General features: G+C 37.7%; 1 protein-coding gene across 10 annotated transcripts in view; it reads right to left on the reverse strand.

The window, feature by feature from the left end:
* OPHN1 (oligophrenin 1) overlaps positions 1-27,306 on the reverse strand; it is a 726,794-nt gene that overhangs the window by 517,836 nt on the left and 181,652 nt on the right. For all 10 annotated transcript variants that reach the window (XM_086388458.1, XM_086388461.1, XM_086388460.1 and 7 more), the window contains exon 4: positions 8,669-8,730. In XM_086388458.1, coding sequence (XP_086244584.1) covers positions 8,669-8,730 — 62 coding nt within the window. The remainder of the gene's footprint in view (positions 1-8,668; positions 8,731-27,306) is intronic.

The following is a 27,306-nucleotide window of genomic DNA, read 5'->3' on the forward strand; positions in this document are numbered from 1 at the left end:
GAAATAAATACAAATTATGGACAAGGCAAATACAAATACTGAAATCAAAACTGTGATCAAAATTCTCCCAGGAAGCAAAAACCCAGGGGCAGATGGCTTCACAGGAGAATTCTTTCATACATTTAAAGAAGCACTAATGCCTATTTTTCTGAAACTATTCCAAAAAATTGCAGAGGAAGGAACACATCCAAACTCATTCTACAAGGCCAAAATCACCCTGATAACAAAATCAGGCAAAGGCAATACACACAAAAAAAGAACACTTCAGGCCAATATCACTGATGAACATAGATTCACTCCTCAACAAAATTCTAGCAAACAGAATTCAACAACACATTAAAAAGCTCATACACCATGACAAAGTTGGGTTTATTCCAGAGATGCAAGGATTCTTCAATATACACAAATCAATCAATGTGAACCACTATATAAAAAAATTGAAAGATAAAATCATATGAAAATCTCAATAGATGCATAAAAAGTCTTTGACACAATTCACCACCAATTTATGATTAAAATGCATCAAAAAATGGGCAAAGAAAGAACCTACCTCAACATAGTAAAGATCACATATGATAAGCCCACAGAAAACATTCTCAGTGATGAAAAACTGAAAGTATTCCCTCTAAGATCAGGAATAAGACAAGGGTGTCCACTCTCACCACTATTATTCAACATAATTTTGCCTAGCTATGGCAATTAGAGAAGAAATAGAAATAAAAGGAATCCGGATCGGAAAAGAAGAGGCAAAGCTCTCACTGTTTGCAGATGATATGATACTATACATAGAAAAGCCAAAAGAAATTATCAGAAAATTACTAGAGCTAATCAGTGAATGTAGCAAAGTCGTGGGATACAGGGTCAATACACAGAAATCATCTGCATTCTTATATAGTAACAATGAAAAATCAGAGAGAGGAATTAAGGAATCAATCCCATTCACCACTGCAACAAAAAGAATAAAATATCTAAGAATAAAACCTACCTAAGGAGACAAAAGAACTATATATCAAAAATTATAAGATACTAATGAATGAAATCAAAGACGACATAAACAGATGGAAAAACATTCCATGTTCCTGGGTAAGAAGATCTACATTGTGAAAATAACTATACTACCAAATTCAATCTACAAATGTAATGTGTTTCCTATCAAATTACCAATGGCATTTTTAAAGAACTAGAACAAAAAAGTTCACAATTCATACAGAAACACAAAAAAGCCCAAATACCCAAAGCAGTTTTGAGAACAAAGAATGGAGCTGGAGCAATCAACCTTTCTGACTTCAGACTATACTACAAAGCTACAATCATCAAGACAGTATGGCACTGGCACAAAAGCAGAAATATGTAACAATGGAGCAAGATAAATAGCCCATGCACCAATGGGTATCTTATTTTTGACAAAGGAGGCAAGAATATACAATGGGGCAAAGATAGCCTCTTCAATAAGTGCTGCTGGGAAAACTGTTCAGCTACATGTAAAACAATGAAATTAGAACACTTTTGAATGCCATACAGAAAGATAAACTCAAAATGACTTAAAGACCTAAAAGTAAGACCAGAAACTATAAAACTCTTAAGGAAAACACAGGCAGAATACTTGACAACATGATCAAAGCAAGATCCTCTATGACTCACCTCCTAGAGTAAGAGAAATACAAATAAAGGTAAACAAGTGGGACCTAATTAAACTTAAAAGCTTTGGTAGAGCAAAGGAAGCTAAAAATAAGGTGAAAAGACAACCCCCCAAAATGGGAGAAAATAATAGCAAAGGAAATAACTGACAAAGAATTAATTTCAAAAATATACTATCAACTCATATATAACTCAATACCAGAAAAACAAACAGCCCAATCAAAAAGTGGGAAAATGTCTCAAAAGAGACATATCTCTTTAGAGAGACATTTCTCCAAAGAAGACATACAGATAGCTAATAAAGACATGAAAAGATGCTCAACATCACTCGTTATTAGAGAAATGCAAATCAAATGCATTTCTCATTATTAGAGAAATGCTAATGAGAGAAATCAGAGAAATTTAGAGAAACTAGAAAAATCACTCGTTATTACAGAAATGCAAATAAAAACAACAATGAGATACCACCACACACCAGTCAAAATAGTCATCATCAAAAAGTCTATAAAAAATAAATGCTGGAGGGGGTGTGGAGAAATGCAGATTGATACAGCCACTATGGAAGACAGTATGGGGATTCCTTAAAAAATCAAAAATAAAACCACCATGTGACCCAGCAATCCCATTACTAGGCATATACCCTGAGGAAACCAAAATTGTAGAAGACACATGTATCCCAATGTTTACTGCACCACAATTTACAATAGCTAGAACATAGAAGCAACCTAAATATCCATTTATATTTAGAAGCTGCAGTATATACATACAATGGAATATTCAGTTCAGTTTAGTTCAGTCTCTCAGTCATGTCTGACTCTTTGTGACCCCATGAATTGCAGCAAGCCAGGCCTCCCTGTCCATTACCAACTCCCGGAGTTCACTCAGACTCACATCTATCGAGTCAGTGATGCCATCCAGCCATCTCATTCTCTGTCATCCCCTTCTCCTCCTGCCCCCAATCCCGCCCAGCATCAGAGTCTTTTCCAATGATTCAACTCTTCCCATGAGGTGGCCAAAGTACTGGAGTTTCAGCTTTAGCATCATTCCTTCCAAAGAAATCCCAGGGCCGATCTCCTTCAGAATGGACTGGTTGGATCTCCTTGCAGTCCAAGGGACTCTCAAGAGTCTTCTCCAACACCACAGTTCAAAAGCATCAATTCTTCGGCGCTCAGCTTTCTTCACAGTCCAACTCTCACATCCATACATGACCACAAGAAAAACCATAGCCTTGACTAGATGGACCTTTTGGCAAAGTAATATCTCTGCTTTTCAATATGCTATCTAGGTTGGTCATAACTTTCCTTCCAAGGAGTAAGCGTCTTTTAATTTCATGGCTGCAGTCACCATCTGCAGTGATTTTGGAGCCCCCAAAAATAAAGTCTGACACTGTTTCCACTGTTTCCCCATCTATTTCCCATGAAGTGATAGGACCGGATGACATGATCTTCGTTTTCTGAATGTTGAGCTTTAAGCCAACTTTTTCACTCTCCACTTTCACTTTCATCAAGAGGCTTTTGAGTTCCTCTTCACTTTCTGCCATAAGGGCGGTGTCATCTGCATATCTGAGGTTATTGATATTTCTCCCAGCAATCTTGATTTCAGCTTGTGCTTCTTCCAGTCTAGCGTTTCTCATGATGTACTCTGCATATAAGTTAAATAAACAGGGTGATAATATACAGCCTTGACGTATTCCTTTTCCTATTTGGAACCAGTCTGTTGTTCCATGTCCAGTTCTAACTGTTGCTTCGTGACCTGCATACAAATTTCTCAAGAGGCAGGTCAGGTAGTCTGGTATTCCCATCTCTTTCAGAATTTTCCACAATTTATTGTGATCCTCACAGTCAAAGGCTTTGGCATAGTCAATAAAGCAGAAATAGATGTTTTTCTGGAACTCTCTTGCTTTTTCCATGATCCAGTGGATGTTGGCAATTTGGCCTCTGGTTCCTCTGCCTTTTCTAAAACCAGTTTGAACATCTGGAAGTTCACGGTTCACATATTGCTGAAGCCTGGCTTGGAGAATTTTCAGCATTATTTTACTAGCGTGTGAGATGAGTGCAATTGTGCGGTAGTTTGAGCATTCTTTGGCATTGCCTTTCTTTGGGATTGGAATGAAAACTGACCTTTTCCAGTCCTGTGGCCACTGCTCAGTTTTCCAAATTTGCTGGCATATTGAGTGCAGCACTTTCACAGCATCATCTTTCAGGATTTGAAATAGCTCAACTGGAATTCCATCACCTCCTCTAGCTTTGTTAGCAGTGATGCTTTCTAAGGCCCACTTGACTTCACATTCCAGCCTATCTGGCTCTAGGTGAGTGATCACATCGATCATGATTATCTGGGTCATGAAGATCTTTTTTGTACAGTTCTTCTGTGTATTCTTGCCACCTCTTCTTAATTTTCTGCTTCTGTTAGGTCCATACCATTTCTGTCCTTTATCAAGCCCATCTTTGCATGAAATGTTCCCTTCGTATCTTTAATTTTCTTGAAGAGATCTCTAGTCTTTCCCATTCTGTTGTTTTCCTCTATTTCTTTGCATTGATCGCTGAGGAAGGCTTTCTTATCTCTTCTTGTTATTCTTTGGAACTCTGCATTCAGATGCAATATTACTTAGTCGTAAAAAGGTATGCATTTGAGTCAGTTCTAATAATGTGGACATACCTAGAGCCTATTAAGCAGAGTGAAGTAAGTCAGAAAGAGAAATATAAATATCCTATACTAAGGCATATATATGGAATCTAGAAACATGGTACTGATGAATTTATTTGCAGGGCAGCAATGGAGAAACAGACATAGAGAACAGACTTATGCACATGAGGGAAGGGGAGGAGGGAGAGGGTGAGATTTATAAAAAGAGTAACATGAAAACCTACAATATCATATGTAAAATAGGCCAATGGGAATTTGTTGTATGGCTCAGCGAACTCAAACAGGGGCTCTGTACAATCTGGAAGGGTGGGATTGGGAGGGAAATGGGAGGGACATCCATGAGGGAGGGGATGTGGGTATACTTATGGCTGATTCTTGTTGATGTTTAACAGAAAATAAAATTATATAAAGCAATGACCCTTCAATTTTTTTAAAAAAGAAAGCAAACAAAAAAAGAATTAGTTCAAAAGAGATCATAGACCTAAATGTATACATAATTATAAAACTCCTACAAGATCTTGTGCCAGTGCACAAGTGTGTCCAATTCTCTGTGACCCTTTGGATTGTAGCCCATGAGGCTCCTCAACACGTGGAATTTTTCAGGCAAGAATATTGGCATGGGTTACCATTTCCTCCTCCAGTGCAATTTCCCAACCCAGGGATTGAACATGCATCTCCTGCATTTCCTGTATTACAGGCAGATACTCTACCCACTGAGCCTTAGGGAAGCCTTACAAAATAACAAATGAAACCATATAGATGAGTTTTTGTTTGGTAATGCCTTTTTAGATACAACCCCAAAAGCATGATTGATGAAGGACCTGATAAAATGGGCTTCATTCAAATTCAAAATTTCAGCTCTGCAAAAGACTTTCTAAAAAAATGAAAAGATAAGCCACAGATTGGAATATTTTGTGCAAAGAACATTTCTGATAAAGGACTGACATCCGAAATATACAAAGAAATCTTAAAACTTAACAATAGCAAAGAAAACAATTAAGGCAAAGAGTTGAACACTACTGAGAGACTTTCACTTTCAAGAAGTAGGCAAAAGATGTGAACACGTCCCTCATGAAAGATGATGTATAGACAGCAAATAAGCATATGCAAATATGTTCCAAATCAAATGTCATCAGGAAAAAGCAAATTACAACAGCAAATATATACTATTATACACAAAGGAACATTTCATATGAGGATGGGCATGATAAACGACAGAAACGATAAGTACCTAACAGAAGCAGAAGACACTAAGAAAAGGTAACAGGAATACACAGAAAAACTAAAAAAAAGTCTTAATGACCCAGATAACCACAATGGTGTGGTCACTCACTCAGAGCCACAAATCTTGGAGTGTGAAATCAAGTGGCCTCAGGAAGCATTACTATGAACAATCCTAGTGGAAGCAATGGAATTACAGCTGAGCTATCTTAAATCCTGAACAATGATGCTGTTAAAGTGCTGCATTCAATATGTCAGCAAATTTGGAAAACCTACCGGTGGCCACAAGACTACTGGAAAAGGTCAATTTTCATTCCAACTGCAAAGAAGGGCAATGCTAAAGAACGTTCAAACTACTGTACAATTACACTCATTTCACATGTTAGCTAGGTAATGATCAAAATCCTTCAAGCTAAGTTTCAGCAGTATGTGAACCGAGAACTTCCAGATGTACAAACTGGATTTACAAAAGGCAGAGGAACCACAGATTGAATTGTCAACATTTGCTGGATCATAAAGAAAGCAAGGGAAGTCCACAATAATACCTACTTCTGCTTCATTGACTACACGGAAGTCTTTGACTGTGTGGACAACAACAAACCATGGAAAATTCTTAAAGAGATGGGAATACTAGACCAGCTAACCTGTCTCATGAGAAACTGGTATGCAGGTCAATAAGCAACAATTAGAACCAGACATAGAAAAATGGACTGGTTCAACATTGGGAAAAGAGTATCTCAAGGCTGTATATTGTCACCCTGCTTATTTAACATGTATGCAGAGTACCTCATGCGAAATGCTAGACTGGATAAAACACAAATTAGAATCAAGATTGTTGGGAGAAATATCAATGACCTCAAATATGCAGATGATACCACCAATGGCAAAAACTGAAGAGGAATTAAAGAGATTCTTGATGAGGGTAAAAGAGGAGAGTGAAAAGCTGGCTTAAAACTCAACATTCAAAACACTAAGATCATGGCATCTGGTCCCATCACTTGCTGGCAAATAGAAGAGAGAAAAGTAGAAGCAGTGACAGATTTTATTTTCTTTGGCTCCAAAATAACTGTGGGTGGTGATTACAGCCATGAAATTAAAAGACACATGGTCTTTGGAAAGAAAGCTATGATAAACCTAGACAGTGTACTAAAAATCAGCAACTTCACTTTGCCAACAGAAATCTGTATAGCCAAAGCTATAGCTTTTCCAGTAGTAATGTACAGATGTGACAGTTGGACCATAAAGAAGAAAGAGTGCTGAAGAATTAATACCTTCAAATTCTAGTCCTGGAGAAGACTCTTCAGAGTCCTTTGGGCTGCACAGAGATCAAACCTTGCAGTTAATCATAAAGGAAATCAACCCTGAATATTCACTGGAAAGACTGAAGCCGAAGTTCAAGCTCCAATACTTTGGCCACCCGAAGCAAAGAGCCAACTCGTTGGAAAAGAACTTAATGCTGGGAAATTTTGAAAGCAGAAGAAGGGGGCAACAGAAGATGAAATAGTTAGATAGCATCATCGACTCAATGGACATGAGTTTGGGCAAGCTCCAGGAGATAGTAAAGGACAGGGAAGTCTGGCACGCTGCAGTCCATGGAGTCACAAAGAGCTGAACATGACTTAGCAACTAAACAACAACAAAAATACATATTAGAGTGGGTGAAATCCAAATCACAGCCAACATCAAAAGCTTGCAATAATGTGCAGCAACAAGAACTGTCATTCATGGCTGGTGAGATTGCAAAATGGTACAGCCAATTTGGAAAACAGTTTGGCAGTTTTTTTACAAATCTAGACCTACTCATCACACAATCTAGAAATTGTATCCCTTAGAATTTACTGAAAAGAGCTGAAAATTTATATCCACATAAAAATCTGTACACAGATGTGTATGGAAGTTTTTTCATAATTGCCAAAACTTGGGAGTAACCAATATATTCTTCATAAGGTGAAACGATGAAGAAACCATGGCACATCCATATAATGGAATATTTACTATAATATACACATACATAATATTCACTGACCAAAAAAAACGAGTTATGAAGCCATGAAAAGACATAGAGGAACTTTAAATGCATGTTGCTAAGTCAAAGAAACCAATCTGAAAAAGCTATATTATACAACTCCAATTATATGACATTCTAGAAAAGGCAAAACACAGTAAAAAGATAAGTGTCTGTCAGGGGTTTGGGTGTCAGAAAAGGTAGGGGGAATCACAGGAGATTTTTAGGGTAGTGAAAATATTCTGTATGATGAAACTTTGATGTTGTATATACGTCATTAAGCATTTTTCAAAAGTGATAAAATATTCAACACAAAAATTGAACCCTAAAGTAACTACGGACTTGAGCTAATAATATTGTGTTGCAAGTTGTTAATAATAAGGGAAACCACACATGCAAGATGTTAATAAGGGAAACTATATGGGGAGTGGTGGCAAGGAGAAATGGAGTACAGTTTACCTTTGAACAGTGCAAGTGTTAAGGGCATAAGCCCCAACCCTGAGCAGTCAAAACTCTGCATATAGCTTTACAGTCAGTCCTCCAGTATCTGAGGTTCTGTACCCATAGATTCAACCAAAGTCACATCATGTAGTACTGTAGTATTCATTGAAAAGTACCTACATATAAGTGGACTCATAGAGCTCAAACACATGTTAAAAGGGCAACTGTATAAGAAATCTCTGTATTTTCACTCAATTTTTCTACAAAACTAAACATGCTCTAAATACCAAGTCTATTAATATTAATGAATGAGATTTTAAATGTAAGGAAAAAAGTTATCACATAGATATAAAAAAAAACTATCACATGTCTAAATGTAAACATATAAATATAAACTCATTATTTCTAAAAGCAGATAAACACAAATAGATAATTTAAGAACACTAAAGACCACATTTTTTGTCAATATGTTCAACAGCCAAATTTAATGTCCTCTCAAGTCTTATCTCACTGAAATGAATAGAGTGATATCCCTTTAAACTCTCAGAATGGGAACTTGAGATAGAATAATCAAATCAAATTCCAGTCTTTATAGTACCCAGGTAGTAATGAGACAGAAACTCAAACAAAAAAGTAACACTCCAACCAATGAGGACAGAAAAAAAATGTCCAAAGTCAGCCATGATCGTGGCTCCAGGCCAAGTGTTAATGACCTACCATCATCATCCTCTCGTTTTCTACTTCGTTGAGCAATTCAGCAAATTCTTTGAAGGATTCAGCTGAAAGGACAGAATAAAAGATAAACCAAATTAATTATGGTACTTGATAGGCAAGTGGGCAGAGGTTAAGGGAAAAGAGGTAGAAACCAGTGCCACAACCCAATGGCATCACTACATGAAGGTGTCAAATCTAAGGACAAAAGAAGAAAAGTTCAGTACCTATTCAATTCAATACTGATTTCCTTTTTCCTTCTCTTTTCTTGGGGGAATGCTCCTACCTCAGCTTTTACCTGCAGTTTTATTGATATATAGTTGACATATAACATTCTGTACATTTAAAGTGACTTTGACAAGTGCTAAAAAAATAAATAAAAGTTAAACATATAGTTATCATATGATTCAGCAATTCCATGCCTGGGTATATTCGCAAAAGAAGTGAAAAAATATTCAAACAAACATTTCTATACAAATATTCTTGACTGTTTTATTCACTGATGTTTGTTGCTCAGTCGTTCAGTATGTCTGACTCTTTGCAACCCCATGGACTGCAGCACATCAAGCTTCCCCGGCCTTTACTCACTCCTGGAGTTTGCTCTAACTCATGTCCATTGAGTCGATGATGCTGTACACCCACCTCATCCTGGCCCTCTTTTCCATTTCTCTTCAATTTTGAACAGCATCAGGGTCTTTTCAATGAGATGGCTCTTCTCATCAGGTGGCCAAAGGACTTAAGCTTCAGCTTCATTCCTACCAATGAATATTCAGGGTTGATTTCCTTTAGGATTGACTGGTTTGATGTCCTTGCTGTCCAAGGAACTCTCAAGAGTCTTCATCAGTATCACAGATTGAAAGCATCAATTCTTAAGCACTCAGCCTTCTTTGTGGTCCAAATCTAACATCCTTACATGATTACTGGAAAAAACAATGCTTTGACTATACAGACCTTTCTCAACAAAGTGATGTCACTGCTTTTTAATGTGCCGTTTAGGTTTGTCATACTTTTTCTTCTGAGGAGCAACTGTCTTTTAATTTCATGGCTTTAGTCACCATCCACAGGGATTTTGGAGGCCAAGAAAATAAAATCTACCACAGTTTTGATTTTTTCACAATCTATTTGCCATGAAGTGAAGAGACCAGAGGCCATGATCTTAGATTTTAAATGCTGAGTTTAATCCAGCTTTTACACTCTCCTCTTTCACCATCATCAAGAGGCTTTTAAGTTCCTCTTAATTTTCTATCATTAGGGTGGTATCATCAGCATATTTGAAGTTATTGATATGATTCTCTGCAATCTTGATACCAGCTTGTGATTCATGTAGCCTAACATTTCTTCTACACATGGACATCATCAGATGGTCAATACTGAAATCATATTGATTATATTCTTTGCAGCCAAACAGAGAAGCTCTATACAGTCAGCAAAAAAAAAGATCAGGAGCTGACTATGGCTCCGATCACGAACTCCTTATTGCAAAATTCAGACTTAAATTGAAGAAAGGAAGGAAAACTACTAGACAATTCAGTATGAGCTAAACCAAATCCCTTACGATTATACACTGGAAGAGACAAATAGATTCAAGGGACTCTATTAGATTCAATACATTCAAGATCTGATAGACAGAGTGCCTGAAGAACTATGGACAGAGGTTTATGACATTGTACAGGAGGCAGTGATCAAGACCATCCCCAAGTAAAACAAATGCAAAAAGGCAAAATGGTTGTCTGAGGAGACCTTAAAATAGCTGAGAAAATAAGAGAAGCTAAAGGCAAAGCAGAAAAGGAAAGATATACCCATTTGAAGGCAGTTTCAAAGAATAACAAAGAAAGATAAGAAAGCCTTCTGTGATCAGTGCAAAGACAGTAGAGGAAAACAATGGAATGGGAAAGACTAGAGATCTCTTCAAGAAAATTAGAGATACCAAGGGAACATTCATGCAAAGATGGGCATGGTAAAGGACGGAAATGGTATGGACCTAACAGAAGCAGGAAATATTAAGAAAATGTGGCAAGAATACACAGAAGAACTATACAAAAAAGATCTTCAGGACCCAGATAACCACGATGGTGTGATCACTCACCTAGAGCCAGACATCCTAGAATGCAAAGTCAAGTGGGCCTTGGGAAGAATCACTATGAACAAAGCTACTGGAGGTGATGGACTGCCAGTTGAGCTAATTCAAACCCTAAAAGATGATGCTGTTAAAATGCTGCACTCAATATGCTAGCAAATTTGGAAAACAACACTGGCAACAGAACTGAAAATGGTCAGTTTTCACTCCAATCCCTAAGAATGGCAATGCCAAAGAATGTTCACACAAACTACCACACAATTGCACTCATCTCACACGCTAGCAAAGTAATGCTCAAAATTCTCCAAGCGAGGCTTCAACAGAATGTGAACCATGAACTTCCAGATGTTCAATGGATTTAGAAAAGGTAGAGGAACAAGAGCTCAAATTGCCACCATCTGTTGGATCATAGAAAAAGCAAGAGAATTACAGAGAAACATCTACTTCTGCTTTAATGATTATACCAAATCCTTTGACTATGTAGATCACAATAAACTGTGGAAAATTCTTCAAGAGATGGGAATACCAGGCCACCTTACCAACCTCCTGAGAAATCTGTATGCAGGTCAAGAAGCAACAGTTGGAAGTGGCCATGGAACAACAGATTAGTTCCAAATTGGGAAAGGAGCACATTAAGGCTGTATATTGTCAGCCTGCTTATTTATCATCCATGCAGAGTGTATCATGTGAAATGCCGGGCTTACTGAAGCACAAGCTGGAATCAAGATTACCGGAGGAAATGTCAGTAACCTCAGATACACAGATGATGCCACCCTTACTACAGAAATTGAAGAGGAACTGAAGATCCTCTTGATGAAAGTGAAAGAGGAGAGTGAAATAGTTAGCTTAAAACTCAACATTCTAAAACTAAGACCATGGTATCTGGTCCCATCACTTCACGGCAAATAGATGGGGAAACAATGGAAACAGTGACAGACTATTTTCTTGGGCACAAAAATCACTGCAGATGGTGACTGTAGCCATGAAATTAAAAGGCACTTGCTCCTTGGAAGAAAATTCATGACCCACTTAGACAGCATATTAAAAAGCAGAGACAATACTTTGCTGACAAACATCCATCTAATCAAAGCTAAGGTTTTTCCAGTAGTCACGTATGGATGTGAGAATTGGACAATAAAGAAAGCTGAGCCCTGAAGAATTGATGGTTTCGAACTGTGGTGTTGCAGAAGACCAATAGTTTGATGCAATAATTTCAATGGGATTATTTCCTTCATTTCTCTTTCTGATAATTGGTTGGTAGTATACGGAAACATAACAGAGTTCTGTATATTAGTATTGTATCCTTCAAGTTTACCAAATTCTTTCATGAGCTCTAGTAGTTTACTGGTGGAATCTTTCAATGTATAGCATCATGTCATCTGAAAAAATTTCCTTAACTTAGTCTCAATTTCTTAAGAATTGCTCTGATAATCAGATAATATATGCAAAAGTTTTTACACATAGTAGGTACTCAGGAAATGAAGCCTTTAATATTCATTTTCTCTATTTCCATATTTCTATTATAATACACAAGTTCCAATATATTCAATCTTCATTTTTTAAATGAAAACTAAGAAGAGATCTGACAGAATGTGGTCAACTGGAGAAGAGAATGTCAATCCACTTCAGTATTCTTGCCTTGAGAACCCCATGAACAGTATGAAAAGGTAAAATGACAGGATACTGAAAGAGGAATTTCCCAGGTCAGTAGGTGCCCAATATGCTACTAGAGATCAGTGGAGAAATAACTCCAGAAAGAATGAAGGGATAGAGCCAAAGCAAAAAGAATACCCAGCTGTGGATGTGACTGGTGATAGAAGCAAGGTCCGATGCTGTAAAGAGCAATATTGCAGAGGAACCTGGAATGTCAGGTCCAAGAATCAAGGCAAATTGGAAGTGGTAAAACGAGAGATGGCAAGAGTGAATGTCGACATTCTAGGAATCAGCAAACTGAAATGGACTGGAATGGGTGAATTTAACTAGGATGACAATTATATCTACTACTGTGGGCAGGAATCCCTAGGAAGAAATGCAGTAGCCATCATGGTCAACAAGAGAGTCCAAAATGCATTACTTGGATGCAATCTCAAAAACGACAGAATGATCTCTGTTCGTTTCCAAGGCAAACCATTCAATATCACAGTAATCCAAGTCTAGGCCCCAACCAGTAATGCTGAAGAAGCTGAAGTTGAACGGTACTATGAAGACCTACAAGACCTTTTAGAACTAACACCTAAAAAAGATGTCCTTTTCACTATAAGGGACTGGAATGCAAAAGTAGGAAGTCAAGAAACACCTGGAGTAAAAGGCAAATTTGGCCATGTAATACTGAATGAAGCATGGCAAAGGCAAATAGAGTTTTGCCAAGAAAATGCACTGGTCATAGCAAACACCCTCTTTCAACAACACAAGAGAAGACTCTAAACATGGACATCACCAGATGGTCAACACCGAAATCAGATTGATTATGTTCTTTGCAGCCAAAGACTGAGAAGCTCTATACAGTCAACACAAACAAGACCGGGAGCTGACTGTGGCTCAGATCATGAACTCCTTATTCCAAATTCAGACTTAAATTGAAGAAAGTAGGGGAAATCACTAGACCATTCAGGTATGACGTAAATCAAATCCCTTATGATTATACAGTGGCAGTGACAAATAGATTTAAGGGCCTAGATCTGATAGATAGAGTGCCTGATGAACTATGGAATGAGGTTCGTGACACTGTACAAGAGACATGGATCAAGACCATCCCTATGGAAAAGAAATGCAGAAAAGCAAAATGGCTCTGTGGAGAGGCCTTACAAATAGCTGTGAAAAGAAGAGAAGCGAAAAGCAAAGGAGAAAATGAAAGATATAAGCATCTGAATGCAGACTTCCAACGAATAGCAAGAAAAGATAAGAAAGCCTTCCTCAGTGATCAATGCAAAGAAATAGAGGAAAACAACAGAATGGGAAGGACTAGAGATCTATTCAAGAAAATTAGAGATACCAAGGGAACATTTCATGCAAAGATGGGCTCGATAAAGGACAGAAATGATATGGACCTAACAGAAGCAGAAGATATTAAGAAGAGGTGGCAAGAATACACAAAAGAACTGTACAAAAAAGATCTTCAAGACCCAGATAATCACGATGGTGTGATCACTGACCTAGAGTCAGACATCCTGGAATGTGAAGTCCAGTGGGCCTTAGAAAGCATCACTACGAACAAAGCTAGTGGAGGTGATGGAATTCCAGTTGAGCTATTTCAAATCCTGAAAGATGATGCTGTGAAAGTGCTGCACTCAATATGCCAGCAAATTTGGAAAACTGAGCAGTGGCCACAGGACTGGAAAAGGTCAGTTTTCATTCCAATCCCAAAGAAAGGCAATGCCAAAGAATGCTCAAACTACTGCACAACTGCACTCATCTCACATGCTAGTAAAGTAATGCTTAAAATTCTCCAAGCCAGGCGTCAGCATACATGACCATGAACTTCCTGATGTCCAAGCTGGTTTTAGAAAAGGCAGAGGAACCAGAGATCAAATTGCCAACATCGTTTGGATCATGGAAAAAGCAAGAGAGTTCCAGAAAAACATCTATTTCTGCTTTGTTGACTATGCCAAAGCCTTTGACTGTGTGGATCACAATAAACTGTGGAAAATTCTGAAAGAGATGGGAATACCAGACCACCTGACCTGCCTCTTGAGAAACCTGTATGCAGGTCAGGGAGCAACAGTTAGAACTGGACATGGAACAACAGACTGGTACCAAATAGGAAAAGGAATACATCAAGGCTGTATATTGTCATCCGACTTATTTAACTTATATGCAGAGTACATCATGAGAAACGCTGGACTGGAAGAAACACAAGCTGGAATCAAGATTGCTGGGAGAAATATCAATAACCTCAGATATGCAGATGACACCGCCCTTATGGCAGAAAGTGAAGAGGAACTCAAAAGCCTCTTGATGAAAGTGAAAGTGGAGAGTGAAAAAGTTGGCTTAAAGCTCAACATTCAGAAAACGAAGGTCATGGCATCCAGTCCCATCACTTCATGGGAAATAGATGGGGAAACAGTGGAAACAGTGTCAGTCTTTATTTTTCTGGGCTCCAAAATCACTACAGATGGTGACTGCAGCCATGAAACTAAAAGACGCTTACTCCTTGGAAGGAAAGTTATGACCAACCTAGATAGCATATTCAAAAGCAGAGACATTACTTTGCCAACAAAGGTCCGTCTAGTCAAGGCTATGGTTTTTCCTGTGGTCATGTATGGATGTGAGAGTTGGACTGTGAAGAAGGCTGAGCGCCGAAGAATTGATGCTTTTGAACTGTGGTGTTGGAGAAGACTCTTGAGAGTCCCTTGGACTGCAAGGAGATCCAACCAGTCCATTCTGAAGGAGATCAGCCCTGGGATTTCTTTGGAAGGAATGATGCTAAAGCTGAAACTCCAATACTTTGGCCACTTCATGAGAAGAGTTGACTCACTGGAAAAGACTCTGATGCTGGGACGGATTGGGGGCAAGAGGAGAAGGGGATGACAGAGGATGAGATTGCTGGATGGCATCACTGACTCGATGGACATGAGTCTAAATGAACTCCGGGAGTTGGTGATGGACAGGGAGGCCTGGCGTGCTGCGATTCATGGGTTCGCAAAGAGTCGGACCGGACTGAGCGACTGATCTGATCTGATCATTATTTACATAGGTTAAATTAGGGTCTGTCCTCTTTATTATTAGAAAATGATTTGAAACATTAGTTTAAGAAACCAAGGCCTTACCTGCAATGACATATCTGATATGATGCTCATTGAAGTGGATATGACCAGATGCTTTTAATGAGTAAGGTTGACTACGGGGCCAACAAAGATTCAAAGCCCTCTTGGGAAAACCAGGTTAATACCTGCCTTGCAGAGTTCCTGGCCTTATAGTTGAGTAAGGAAAGTCTCTTCCTTGCAGAACTGAAAACTTCAGGATATTTTGCCTATCTAAAGAAGAACTCACTCAAATTTTTAGGTTCTGCAGGTGAAATGGTATGGGGAGGGTGGTGCGAGGGGGGTTCAGGATGGAGAACACATGTACACCCATGGCAGATTCATGTTGATGTATGGCAAAACCAATACAATATTGTAAAGTAATTAGCCTCCAATTAAAATAAATAAATTTATATTTTAAAAAATCCAATCTACAATTCTTGAAAACTTTCAGTAATGCAAACTTAAACAGATCCATATAGCAAATGATTATCCTTGTTGCACCTACAAATAGTTAGACCAAATCTAATGAGACCAGCCTTATTTTTTAATCAAGAATATTTTTTCTTTGAGATTAACTTTCATCAAAAGGGAGAATTTCTGTGTTTCAATGGAAGATGATGCATTGTCTAGATCACATCCTTTTGGATTATCAGAAGACTGCCCTATTCTTTGTCTTTGAGCTACCTGAACATTTGCACCTCTTGTTAGTGGAGGGTAACCTATAAGGATGCACACTCACACTTGTCTGGTTGAGATTTAAATGACTTGCTCCCCTTCTGAAAAAAAAAAAAAAACAGTTTTGGTATCCATATGTAAATTGAACTGGATCCTGTTACTTTACCCAACTTATATTTAGCAAATCTTCAATCCCTTCTATTTCTTCCAATATCTAGTTATAATCCTCCAAACTAGCAATCCTAAATTTCCCCTTCTCATCTGACCTGGAAAAAGAGAGACCTGAGACTTGATGATCCAGATCCCTATAAGGATTCCAGGTCACCATGCAATTGATCCTTTCCCCATGATCTGAAGAAGATCTATGAACTAAAATCTGATGACTTGATATAAATCTGTAAGTGCTTGCCACCATAGCAGACCATGCATTGGGCTAAAATTTTCCCTGGAAAAACCACTATCTGAGTTAAGGAAGTCTGGTAAAATGTTCAATTCATATATGCCCTTATAGGAAAGACTGCCAGGACTGTGGACAATGTCGTCTAGAGGACTAGCATCCTACCTTGAGAGCTTCAAGAAACTCCAATGAGTGACACTATGTAATCAAAAATAAATGTCTACTACTGACCACTTAGAAATCACTGGACCCTCAGGGTTCAATTCACATCTCTTTTCTGTAATGGAAACTTTTGCATTAAACGACAAGGTCCTACTGTATACAACAGGGAACTGTCAATATACTCAATTTCTTATAATAAACCATAATGGAAAAGAATATGAAAAAGATTATATATATATATATATATATATATATACACACACACACACACACACACATATAACACAATCCTTTGCTGTATACCAGAAATTAACACAACACTGTAAATCAACTATACTTCAATAAAAATAAAATTTAAATAATTTTTAACTTTTATATTAATTTTTTTTTTCATTTAGGGCATCCCTCTTCTTTTAGGATAGCTGAATTTCAGGACCCTAAAACAACTGACCTTCACAATCTAAAAAGACGGTCTAACTGATTTTATAGAAAAACACTAACAAACATCCTCAAGAGACTATTTCTTAAGCCCTGCTTTATCCCAATCAGGTTTATGATTACCTGTGAGTTGTTAGCAATTAATAATATTCACATTGAATATAAGTGTGGGGGCTAGGGGGAATAGACAATGTAGAACTTCCTGAGTCCTGTGCTCCTATACAGCAGTAACGAGTGGCTGATGGAACTTCTACTTGAAAGTTTGATTTTAAATCAATCTGCTTGGTCTGCAAAGGACTTTTGACAAATATATTACAATGATTAGAAATTTGATTTGCAGTCTGAGACTTGAAAACACTGCTTTTTCTTTCTCCACGCATAAATAAACAAACTGATTCATTTCATCTAAGATGGGTCCTGAGACTCTGGATCAACATGCTTTTCAGGTAATTCTGATACAAAGCTATATTAAGATTAACTGAACTAGATGCTTCCTAAGGTCCCTTTAAACATTGACTTTTTTTACCTTTTCATTTTGTAGTAAACTCAGGCAATAATTTCAAACTAACATCTTTCTCCAAAAATTAGGTTCTCCACCTTCCTAGTAGGATCACCAGACACTGAGAAAAAGGATTTATATAAACCATCTGATACATTTATTTATATGATTTACTCCTTGAAATTCTTGGAAGTAGATTATACTCTCTACATATGAGGAAAACAGAGACTCAAGTAATTTTTTCAAGACCTCATAGCCAATAACTAAACCTCAAACCTGAAGCAGACACACACTACCTAAATACTTAGAATTTCCTCTAGTTACTGGGCCATAGAGGTAGAGAAAAGGTCAGGCAATGCCAGTTGAAAGTATACATGTCATACTCTAAAGCAGCGACAAATGTCAGAGGGCAGTCAGATACTTCCTCTCACTTGTCTCTGTTATATATAGACTGTGAGACCTAAAGGCTGATCAACAAAGGAAGAAACTGTTCAGAGAAGCTTCAGACTTTCCCTAGAAATCATTACCATCTCCGTTTCTCACCTGGTAACTACAATGGGGTTAATGCTACTGATCACTGTGGTGTTGTAGAAGATTCTTGAGAGCCCCTTGGACTGCAAGGAGATCCAACCAGTCCATCCTAAAGGAGATCAGTCCTGGGTGTTCACTGGAAGGACTGATGTTGAAGCTAAAGCTCCAATATTTTGGCCACCTGATGCGAAGAGCTGACTCATTTGAAAAGACCCTGATGCTGGGAAAGATTGAAGGCAGGACGAGAAGGGGACGACAGAGGATGAGATGGTTAGATGGCATCACCGACTCAATGGACACGAGTTTGGGTAAACTCTGGGAGTTGGTGATGGACAGGGAGGCCCGGCGTGCTGCGGTTCATGGGGTCGCAGAGTTGGACATGACTGAGTGACTGAACTGACTGACTGACTGACTGAATTCTTGCAGCAATCATGAAAAATCACTTATGGAAAGAACTGCAAAACCCTTTTCACATGTAATGTGAAATCTAAAAACTCAACTCCAAATTCCATTCCATTCCATACAGTAAAAGTAACTGTACTTTGACCAGTTTTCCAGTAAAAAAGAAGATGTACTGACTCAGAAACAGTAGTGCTGGCACATTAGAGGGCATGGAAAAATCTCCTCTTTCCACTTTCCAAACAATTGTTCTTTCACAACAATAGCTTCCCAGTAGGATCTTGAAGATTGCTTCTCAGTCTCCAAAGAGCATTGGCAGGTGTTTACCTGCCATTCTTTACCACTAGCACCATTCAGATCAGATCAGATCAGTCGCTCAGTCGTGTCCTACTCTTTGCAACCCCATGAATCGCAGCACGCCAGGCCTCCCTGTCCATCACCAACTCCCGGAGTTCACTCAGACTCACGTCTATCGAGTCAGTGATGCCATCCAGCCATCTCACCCTCTGTCATCCCCTTCTCCTCTTGCCCCCAATCCCTCCCAGCATCAGAGTTTTTTCCAATGAGTCAACTCTTCCCATGAGGGGGCCAAAGTACTGGAGTTTCAGCTTTAGCATCATTCCTTCCAAAGAAATCCCAGGGCTGATCTCCTTCAGAATGGACTGGTTGGATCTCCTTGCAGTCCAAGGGACTTTCAAGAGTCTTCTCCAACACCACAGTTCAAAAGCATCAATTCTTCGGCACTCAGCCTTCTTCACAGTCCAACTCTCACATCCATACATGACCACAGGAAAAACCATAGCCTTGACTAGACGGACCTTTGTTGGCAAAGTAATGTCTCTGCTTTTCAATATGCTATCTAGGTTGGTCATAACTTTCCTTCCAAGGAGTAAGCATCTTTTAATTTCATGGCTGCAGTCACCATCTGTAGTGATTTTGGAGCCCAGAAAAATAAAGTCTGACACTGTTTCCACTGTTTCCCCATCTATTTCCCATGAAGTGATGGGACCGGATGCCATGACCTTCGTTTTCTGAATGTTGAGCTTTAAGCCAACTTTTTCACTCTCCACTTTCACTTTCATCAAGAGGCTTTTGAGTTCCTCTTCACTTTCTGCCATAAGGGTGGTGTCATCTGCATATCTGAGGTTATTGATTAGGAAGCCCAATTGACAGGCAAGCAGTAGTTATTTTTAAGAAAATAATATACTTATTTTGGGATGCTATAACAAAATAACATAGATAGGATGGTGTATAAAAATAGAAATTTCTCATAGTTCTGGAAGTTAGAAGACCAGTATTAGACTGCCAGCATGTTTGGGTTCTGGAGCATGCCATCTTCTGACTTATAAACTACTAACTTTTCATTGTATCCTAATAAGATGGAAAGTGGGCTAGAAATTTCTCTGGGATCCCTTTGATGAGGGCACTAATCCCATTCATGAGGGCTCCACCCTCATGATCTAATCACTTCCCAAAGGTTCTACTTCCTGGTACCATCATATTGAGGATAAGCTTTCAAAATGAATCTGGGGGAGTTACATTCAGCCTGTTACATCCCATACCATGCTTGACAAAATCCACATCCTTCTTTTATATTCAATTTCCACAGCCCTACAAGTCTTAACTCATTCCAGCGTTAACTCTTAGGTCAAAAGTTCAAATTTTATCTAAATATCTAAATCAAATATGGTTGAGACTCACGGTACAAATTATATGGAGGCAAAATTGTTCTCTAGCTGTCAACCTGTAAAAACAAACAAGTTATGTGCTTCCAAAATACAATGATGGGACATGCATAAGATAGACATTCCCGCTCCAAAAGGGAAAAAGCCAAGAAGGACAGAGTGATAGGTCCCAAGCAAGCCCAAAATCTAGCAAGGCAAGTTCCATGCGATCTTAAGTTTTGCGAATAAATCTCTTTGGCTGTATTTTCCACATTCTCTTTCTTTTCTTTTTTTATTTTTTTATTTTAATTGGAGGCTAATTACTTTATAATATTGTAGTGGTTTTTGCCATACATTCACATGAATCAGCCATGTGTGTACATGTGTTCCCCATCCTGAACCTCCCTCCCACCTTCCTCCCCATCCCATTCCTCAGGGTCATCCCAGTGCACCAGCCCTGAGCACCCTCTCTCATGCATTGAACCTCGACTGCCAATCTATTTCACATATGATAATATACATGTTTCAATACTATTCTCTCAGTCATCCCACCCTCGCCTTCTCCCACAGAGTGCAAAAGTCTGTTCTTTACATCTGTGTCTCTTTTGCTGTCTCGCATATAGGATCATTATCATCTTTCTAAATTCCATATATATGCATGTTAATCTACTGTATTGGTGTTATTTTTCTGACTTACTTCACTCTGTATAATAGGCTGTGGTTTCATCCACCTCATTAGAACTGATTCAAATGCATTCTTTTTAATAGCTGAATAATATTCCATTGTGTCTATGTACCACAGCTTTCTTATCCATTTATCTGCCAATGGACATCTAGATTGCTTCCATGTCCTAGCTATTATAAACAGGGCTGCGATGAACATTGAGGTACATGTGTATCTTCCAATTCTTGTTTCCTCGGTGTGTATATGCAGCAGTGGAATTGCTGGGTTGCATGGCAGTTCTACTTCCAGTTTTTGAAGGAATCTCCACACTGTTCTCCATAGTGGCTGTACTAGTTTGCATTCCCTCCAACAGTGTAAGAGGGTTCCTTTTTTCTGTACCCTCTCTAGCATTTACTATTTGTAGACTTTTGGATAGCAGCCATTCTGACTGGCATAAAATGGTACCTCACTGTGGTTTTGATTTGCATTTCTCTGATAATGAGTGATGTTGAGCATCTTTTCATGTGTTTGTTAGCCATCTGTATGTCTTCTTTGGAGAAATGTCATTTAGTTCTTTGGCTCATTTTTTGATTTGGTTACTTATTTTTCTGAAACTGAGCTGAAGGAGTTGTTTGTATATTTTTGAGATTAATTCTTTGTCAGTTACTTCATTTGCTGCTATTTTCTCCCATTCTGAAGGCTCTTTTCACCTTTCTTATAGTTTCTTTCATTGTGCAAAAGCTTTTAGGTTTAATTAGGTCCCATTTGTTTATTTTTGCTTTTATTTCCTTTATTCTGGGAGGTGGGTCATAGAGGATCCTGCTGTGATTTATATCAGAGTGTTTTGCCTATGTTTTCCTCTAGAAGTTTTATAGTTTCTGGTCTTACATTTAGATCTTTAGTCCATTTTCAGTTTATTTTTTGTGTATGGTGTTAGAAAGTATTCTAGTTTCATTCTTTTACAAGTGGTTGACCAGTTTTCCCAGCACTTCTTAAAGAGATTATCTTTTCTCCATTGTATATGCTTGCCTCCTTTGTCAAAGATAAGGTGTCCATAGTTGCATGGATTTATCTCTGGGCTTTCTATTTTGTTCCATTGATCTATGTTTCTGTCTTTGTGCCAGTACCATACTGTCTTGATGACTGCAGCTTTGTAGTATAACCTGAAGTAGGGCAAGTTGATCCCTCCAGTGCCATTCTTCTTTCTCAAGATTACTTTGGCTATTCAAGGTTTTTTGTATTTCCATACAAATTATGAAATTATTTGTTCTAGTTCTGTGAGAAATACCATTGGTAGCTTGATAGGGATTGCATTGAATTTACAGATTGCTTTGGGTAGTATACTCATTTTCACTATGTTGATTCCTGCACTCCAAGAACACGGTATATTTCTCCAACTAGTTGTTTCCTCTTTGATTTCTTTCATCAGTGTTTTATAGTTTTCTATATATAGGTCTTTTATTTCTTTAGGTAGATATATCCCTAAGTATTTAATTATGTTCATTGCAATGGTGAATGGAATTGTTTCCTTAATGTCTCTTTCTATTTTCTCATTGTTAGTGTATAGGAATGCAAGGGATTTCTGTGTGTTAATTTTATATCCTGAAAATTTACTACATTCATTGATTAGCTCTAGTAATCTTCTGGTGGAGTCTTTAGGGTTTTTTATATAAAGGATCATGTCATCTGCAAATAGTAAGAGTTTTACTTCTTCTTTTCCAATCTGGATTCATTTCTTTTTCTTCTCTGATTGCTATGGCTAAAACTTCCAAAACTATGTTGAATAGAAGTGGTGAGAGTGGGCACCCTTTTCTTGTTCCTGACTTTAGGGGAACTGCTTTCAATTTTTCACCATTGAGGATAATGTTTGCTGTGGGTTGGTCATATATAGCTTTTATTATGTTGAGGTATGTTCCTTCTATTCCTGCTTTCGGGAGGGTTTTTTTTTTTGTTTTTAATCATAAATGGATGTTGAATTTTGTCAAAGGCTTTCTCTGCATCTACTGAGAAAATCATATGGTTTTTAATCTTTTAATTTGTTAATGTGGTATATTACACTGATTGATTTGCAAATATTGAAGAATCCTTGCATCCCTGGGATAAAGCCCACTTGGTCATGATGCATGATCTTTTTAATATGTTGTTGGATTCTGTTTGCTAGAACTTTGTTAAAGATTTTTGCATCTATGTTCATCAGTGATATTGGCCTGTAGTTTTCTTTTTTTGTGGTATCTTTGTCTGGTTTTGCTATTAGGGTGATGGTGGCCTCATAGAATGAGTTTGGAAGTTCACATTCCTCTGCAATTTTCTGGAAGAGTTTGAGTAGGATAGGTGTTAGCTCTTCTCTAAATTTTTGGTAGAATTCAGCTGTGAAGCCGTCTGGTCCTGGGCTTTTGTTTGTTGGAAGATTTCTGATTACAGTTTCAATTTCTATGCTTGTGATAGGTCTGTTAAGATTTTCTATTTCTTCCTGGTTCAGTTTTGGAAAGTTGTACTTTTCTAAGAATTTGTCCATTTCTTCCAAGCTGTCTGTTTTATTGGCATATAGTTACTGATAGTAGTCTCTTATGATCCTTTGTATTTCTGTATTGTCTGTTGTGATTTCTCCATTTTCATTTCTAATTTTGTTGATTTGATTCTTCCTTTATAATTTGATGACTCTGGCTAATGGTTTGTCCATTTTATTTATCTTCTCAAAGAATCAGCATTTAGCTTTCTTAATTTTGGCTATGCCCTCCTTTGTTTCTTTTGCATTTATTTCTGCCCTAATTTTTATGATTTCTTTCCTTATACTAACCCTGGGGTAGTTCATTTCTTATTTTTCTAGTTGCTTTAGGTGTACAGTTAGGTCTTTTATTTGATGTTTCTCCTGTTTCTTGAGGTAAGCTTGTATTGCTATGAACCTTCCCCTTAGCACTGTTTTTACTGAATCCCATAGATTTTGCATAATTTTGTTTTCATTTTCATTCATTTTTATGCATATTTTTATTTCTTTTTTTATTTCTTCTGTGATTTGTTGGTTATTCAGAAGCGTGTTTTTTAGCTTCTATATGTTTGTATTTTTAACAGTTTTTTTCCTGTAGTTGACATCTAATCTTACTGCATTGTGATCAGAAAAGATGTTTGAGATGGTTTCAATTTTCTTGAATTTACCAAGGCTAGATTTATGGCCCAGGATGTGATCTATCCTGGAGAAGGTTCCATGTGTGCTTTAGAAAAAGGTGAAATTCATTGTTTTAGGGTGAAATATGATATCGATATCAATTAGGTCTAACTGGTCCATTGTATCATTTAAAGTTTGTGTTTCCTTGCTAATTTTCTGTTTAGTTGATCTATTCATAGGTGTGAGTGGGGTATTAAAGTCTCCCAGTATTATTGTGTTCCTGTTAATTTCCCCTTTCATACTTGTTAGCATTTGTCTTACATATTGCAGTGCTCCTATGTTAGGTGCATATATATTTATAATTGTTATATCTTCTTCTTGGACTGATCCTTTAATCATGATGTAGTGTCCTTCTTTGTCTCTTTTCGTGGCCTTTATTTCAAACTCTATTTTATCTGATATGAGTATTGTTACTCCTGCTTTTTTTTGGTCTCCATTTGCATGAAATATCTTTTTCCAGCCCTTCACTTTCAGTCTGCATGTGTCCCTAAGTTTGAGGGATGATTACTGCAGCCATGAAATTAAAAGATGCTTGCTCCTTGGAAGAAAAGCTATGACCAATCTAGACTTCATATTCAAAAGCTGAGACATTACTTTGCCAACAAGTGTCCATCTAGTCAAAGCTATGGTTTTTCCAGTAGTCATGTATGGATGTGAGAGTTGGACTATAAAGAAAGCTGAGTGCCAAAGAATGATGTTTTTGAACTGTGGTGTTGGAGAAGACTCTTGAGAGTCACTAGGACTGTAAGGAGATCCAACCAGTTCATCCTAAAGGAAATCAGTCCTCTATATTCATTGGAAGGACTGATGCTGAATCTGAAACTCCAATACTTTGGCCACCTGATGTGAAGAACTTACTCATTGGAAAAGACCCTGATGCTGGGAAAGATTGAAGGCAGGAGAAGGGGAAGACAGAAGAGGAGATGGTTGGATGGCATCACCAACTCGATGGACATGAGTTGGAATAAGCTCCGGGAGTTTGTGTTGGACAGGGATGCCTGGCATGCTGCAATCCATTGGATCGCAAAGAGTCAGACACAATTGAGTGACTGAATTGAACTGAACTGAACTGAACTGAACTGAACTGAAGCATGTGTATGTGTGCTCAGTTAGTTGCTCAGTGGTGTCTAACTATTTGTGACCCCATGAACTGTAGCCCTCCAGGCTCCTCTGTCCATTTAATTTTCCAAGCAAGAACACTGGAGTGAGATGCCATTTTTCTACCCCATGAGATCTTCCTGAGTCAGGGATTAAACCCGTGACCCTTGCATTGACAGGCAGATTCTTTACCACTGCACCACCTGGGAAGTGCAATAGTGTTTTCTTCCAAATAAATTTCCTCATTTTTCGTAATATGGACAAATCTTTAAGTTATGGTTCCTTTCTCCTTAAAAATTTTACCTTATGTTCATTTCTTTCCTCTTACATTTTAGTATAAGTAGCCAGGGGAAACCAAACCTCTCTCTTAATACTTGCTTAGAAATGGCATAAGCCAAATTTTCAAGTTGCTTACAAGTTTTGCCTTTCACAGAACACTAGAATACAAAAAAATGTAGCCTAGTATTTGTTTTTTTATAACAAGGATCACCTTTTCTCCATTGTCTAATAACATGTTCCTCATTTTTGTCTGCGACTTCATCAAAATGGACCCTACCATCTATATTCTACCAATATTTCATGCATGATTACTTAAGTATTCTCTAAGAATACTGAAGCTTTCTCTACCCTCTCTCTTCTTTCATAGCTCTCTCCAGAATCACCCTTAAAATTCTACTCACAGCAATCTAGGCTTTCTATAGCATGCACCTTAAAACTTTTCCAGCCTCTGTCCATTATCCAGTTCCAAAGCCACTTCCACATTTTCAGGTATTCATTATAGCAACACCCTCCAAATCTCAGTACAAATTCCTGATTTTTTTTTTTTTTTTTTTTGAGTTCAGGATGCTATTGGGAAATACCATAGACTGGGTGGGCTTATTTATTTCACACAGTTCTGCAGGTTAAAAGTCTGATATCAAAGTCAGTTTCTCATGAGCATTCTCTTCCAGGCTACAGACTACCAACTTCTCACTGTATCCTCACATGATAGAAAGTGTGTGAGAGAGTGCTCTAGAATCTGTTTTCTTTTCCCTCTATCTTTTTTTAAAAAAATTTAATTGAAGGATAATTGCTTTACAGAATTTTGTGGTTTTCTGTCATACATCATCAAGAATCAGCCCCCTGTACACCCATGTCCCCTCCCTCGAGAACCTCCCTCCCATTTCCCTCCCCACACCAGCCTTCTAGACTGTCACAGAGATAAGGATACTAATACCACTCATGAGGGCTTCACCTTCATGACCTAATTAACTCCCAAAGAACCCACCTCCTACTACTGTCACATTGGAGGTTAGAATTTCAACATATCACTTTGTGGAGATACAAAAACATTCAGTCTATTAAAAAGTATAAAGTAGTCAAACCTTATATTAACAATGATTAAATAGCTAACATTTCTTTAGACAATGTGAACACTTGGCAATGATTACCTCACTCCCATTTTACAGATGAGAAATGTTACACTCATAGAGGTGAAGTTACTTGCCAAGATTACATAACTAATACGTCGAGAAACTAGAGTTCAAACTTGGGCTATCAAACCCTCACAATATTAATCTTTAAATAAACCATGCCCTCAGACCAAGATAGATATGCAGAAGTAGAATGAAGTGGCATGAGTAAAGAAATAATCCAAATACAAATGTCTGTCTCACTAGCTATACTGCCACATTCATGCAAAGTATTAGTCATCAACATCATAAAAATATCCATTGCAGTGTTATTTATAATCATGAAAAATTAGAGATAAGCCAAATTTCTAACAATAGTTAAACAGCATGTAAAGTATAGCTCCTATAATAATGAATCTCAAATGCATCCATTACTCATTCATTCAACAAACATGTATTGAGTATCTACTATATGCTAGGTACTCCTCTACATGCTAGGGAAATGGAAATGACTGAAACAATGTCCTTGTCCTACGCTACCATGAAGCATTCAAAGATTTTTAAATGATATGAGAAAATGCTTGATGAAATATTAGATTAAAATTATATAAAATTATGTATTTATGTATTTATATAATATTACATAATTATGTAATTATGTATTTAAAATTATGTATGAACTAAATTACATACACACAAAACAGTTTTATGTTGAAATACCTTATTAGTATAGGTAATTTCATA

The sequence above is a fragment of the Bos grunniens genome, chromosome X, assembly GCF_055505025.1.
Source record: "Bos grunniens cultivar Pamir isolate PY7600 chromosome X, Bosgru_T2T1.0, whole genome shotgun sequence".
In the NCBI taxonomy this organism is placed as follows: domain Eukaryota; kingdom Metazoa; phylum Chordata; class Mammalia; order Artiodactyla; family Bovidae; genus Bos; species Bos grunniens.